The sequence below is a fragment of the Echinops telfairi genome, unplaced genomic scaffold (assembly GCF_000313985.2).
Source record: "Echinops telfairi isolate 266 unplaced genomic scaffold, ASM31398v2 ScPeMD7_7420;HRSCAF=8458, whole genome shotgun sequence".
Classification (NCBI taxonomy): Eukaryota; Metazoa; Chordata; class Mammalia; order Afrosoricida; family Tenrecidae; genus Echinops; species Echinops telfairi.
The window spans coordinates 796,554-798,527 of record NW_022111320.1 but is presented as its reverse complement, the minus strand read 5'-3'; the positions used below and the strand labels follow the sequence as shown (position 1 = coordinate 798,527).

The window sequence follows — 1,974 nt, the reverse complement described above, 5'->3', positions numbered from 1 at the left end:
GGTTGGATTTTTTTAAGCCCCTGAGACTAAGTCAAGTGTGTTACTGAAAGAACTTGTCTGCAGCAATCCACTGATCACAGCCATGTTTAAACCTGTTTTGTTTGGAGTCCATTCACAGGTGTTTTACCTGCCCTTTGTAATTATTGTGAACCAGGTACAATGTCTTTACTCTTTTCCTTGTAAGTTCTTCCTGCTTAGGTGAATGAGTTCGCTGATGTATTTTGGTGTTCTCTCCAATTGGGTCACAATGGTAGCAATCTAGACCCCTTACCCCAATGGAAGCCGCGATTGCTGGAAGAGTAGTGAATCAAAGCACTCAAGAGGGCTGTTAGGGTGGAGGGGCACTAACTTGGCTTCTGAAACTGGTTCACCTCGGACTTTGAAAGGTCACTTAATCTTTCGGCTAAATAAGGCAAATGGAGTGACCAAAAGCCCAAGTCTCTTCTAGCACTGAAATATCGTTGAAGCATGAGTGTGTACTTCACAGGTTGGGCCGACGAAGGAAAACCATGAAGCTGTGCCGTGAACTCTCGGATCTGGTGGTGTACACAAACTCCGTAGCAGCCCAGGACATCGTGGACGATGGTAGGCCTGAAGGGTTTCTTCTGCCCTGGACCCGCCATTGGTGATCTGTTTTTTTCCTACTGTTAATTATCCCTCTGTTGATCAGATCATCCCCGTGCACTTCCGAGACTGTGGGCTCCGACTTGAGTGTTAGGACACTGATAGGGGCAATGTTGAGCTCACGGGAGGGCTCAGTTGACCACGGACGGTGGTGGCCTGACTGACCAGAGCTCAGGGAACACCTCCTCCTGGGCAGAGGAGCACTGTAGTGTTATTTTTAAACACAGGTGTATTAAAGCAAGGTTTTCCTTCAAAACTTGAAATGTGGAGAGTTGGCCTAGCTTGTGACTGTTCTAAGTGTGAATGACTAGGAGAAAACAGGAATTAACTGGCTGAAAGAACCTATTTCAGCCATACGGAAAACTCCATTATGTTCTAGTTGGGGCTTTTTCATCTACCAGGTGTCACAGTGTGAGCTGAGACATGCTAGTCACAGCTGTTCTTCCCTGGGGCTTTCTTGCTTGTTGTTCCTTCTCTCTTTCTCCTCGGGTTCTCTCAATTCTACGGTAGAATCCTACTGTAGTGAATGCTTGTAGAATTTGATGGGAGTCATGTGGTCCCCCCTCTCACTTTAATGGCAATAAATCCCATTTTCTTAGCTTGTAGTGAAGGGAAAACAATGTTATAAGATCTAATGTCCCTACAAATCTCTAGAATTCTACCCTCACATTTTATTTTTTCTTTTATTCCTCATCTATCGTACTATATGTGCACATCATCTTCCCCTTTTCATCAGTTTCTTCCTCAAATGGGGACCGTTAAAAACATGTTATTATTACATATGAAAACATGAGAAGCTATGGGATTCTCATCAAGTAAGCAACAGACTCTTGTAACTGCCCTACAATAAACTCCAGGATTTATTTGATGGAGTTAACAGTGTGTCTGTCGTACAGCAATAACAATTTCACTTAATTCTTTAGGAAACCATAATCTTATTAACTTCATAGAACATAATATCGAGCACTATTTAGCTCTTAACCTTCAGCTTTTGTTTTGAAATGAACCGTAGAATGAGGAAAAGATAATGAAGGCAAGGCTTGTCCTAATTCAAAACAACTCAATTTATACACAAATTGATTTGTGCTTAAGTAGCAAAAATCATCTTAATTATAATAAATGTTTATTTCTGAGGAGAGACAGAAAAAACAGTGGTATTGATCACAGTCTTATTCCATCTGAATTTGGCTTTTTAGATGATGTGCATTTTCTCCCACCGCATGTCTGTCAGTGGGTCACACTGTGGTGCTTGCACGAGTCTGTGATGCTGGAAGTGATGTCAGTGGTGTTTCAGCAACATCACTCAGAGTCAACAAGTTTCAGCAGAGCTTCCAGATTAAGAGCAGACTA

At 42.3% G+C, this 1,974-nt stretch overlaps 1 protein-coding gene across 1 annotated transcript in view; it reads left to right on the top strand.

Moving 5' to 3' along the window:
• Positions 1 to 1,974, top strand: part of PLCH1 (phospholipase C eta 1) — a 261,944-nt gene that overhangs the window by 229,791 nt on the left and 30,179 nt on the right. The window contains exon 15 of the mRNA XM_045297657.1: positions 488 to 585. Within this exon, the coding sequence (XP_045153592.1) occupies positions 488 to 585 (98 nt within the window). The remainder of the gene's footprint in view (positions 1 to 487; positions 586 to 1,974) is intronic.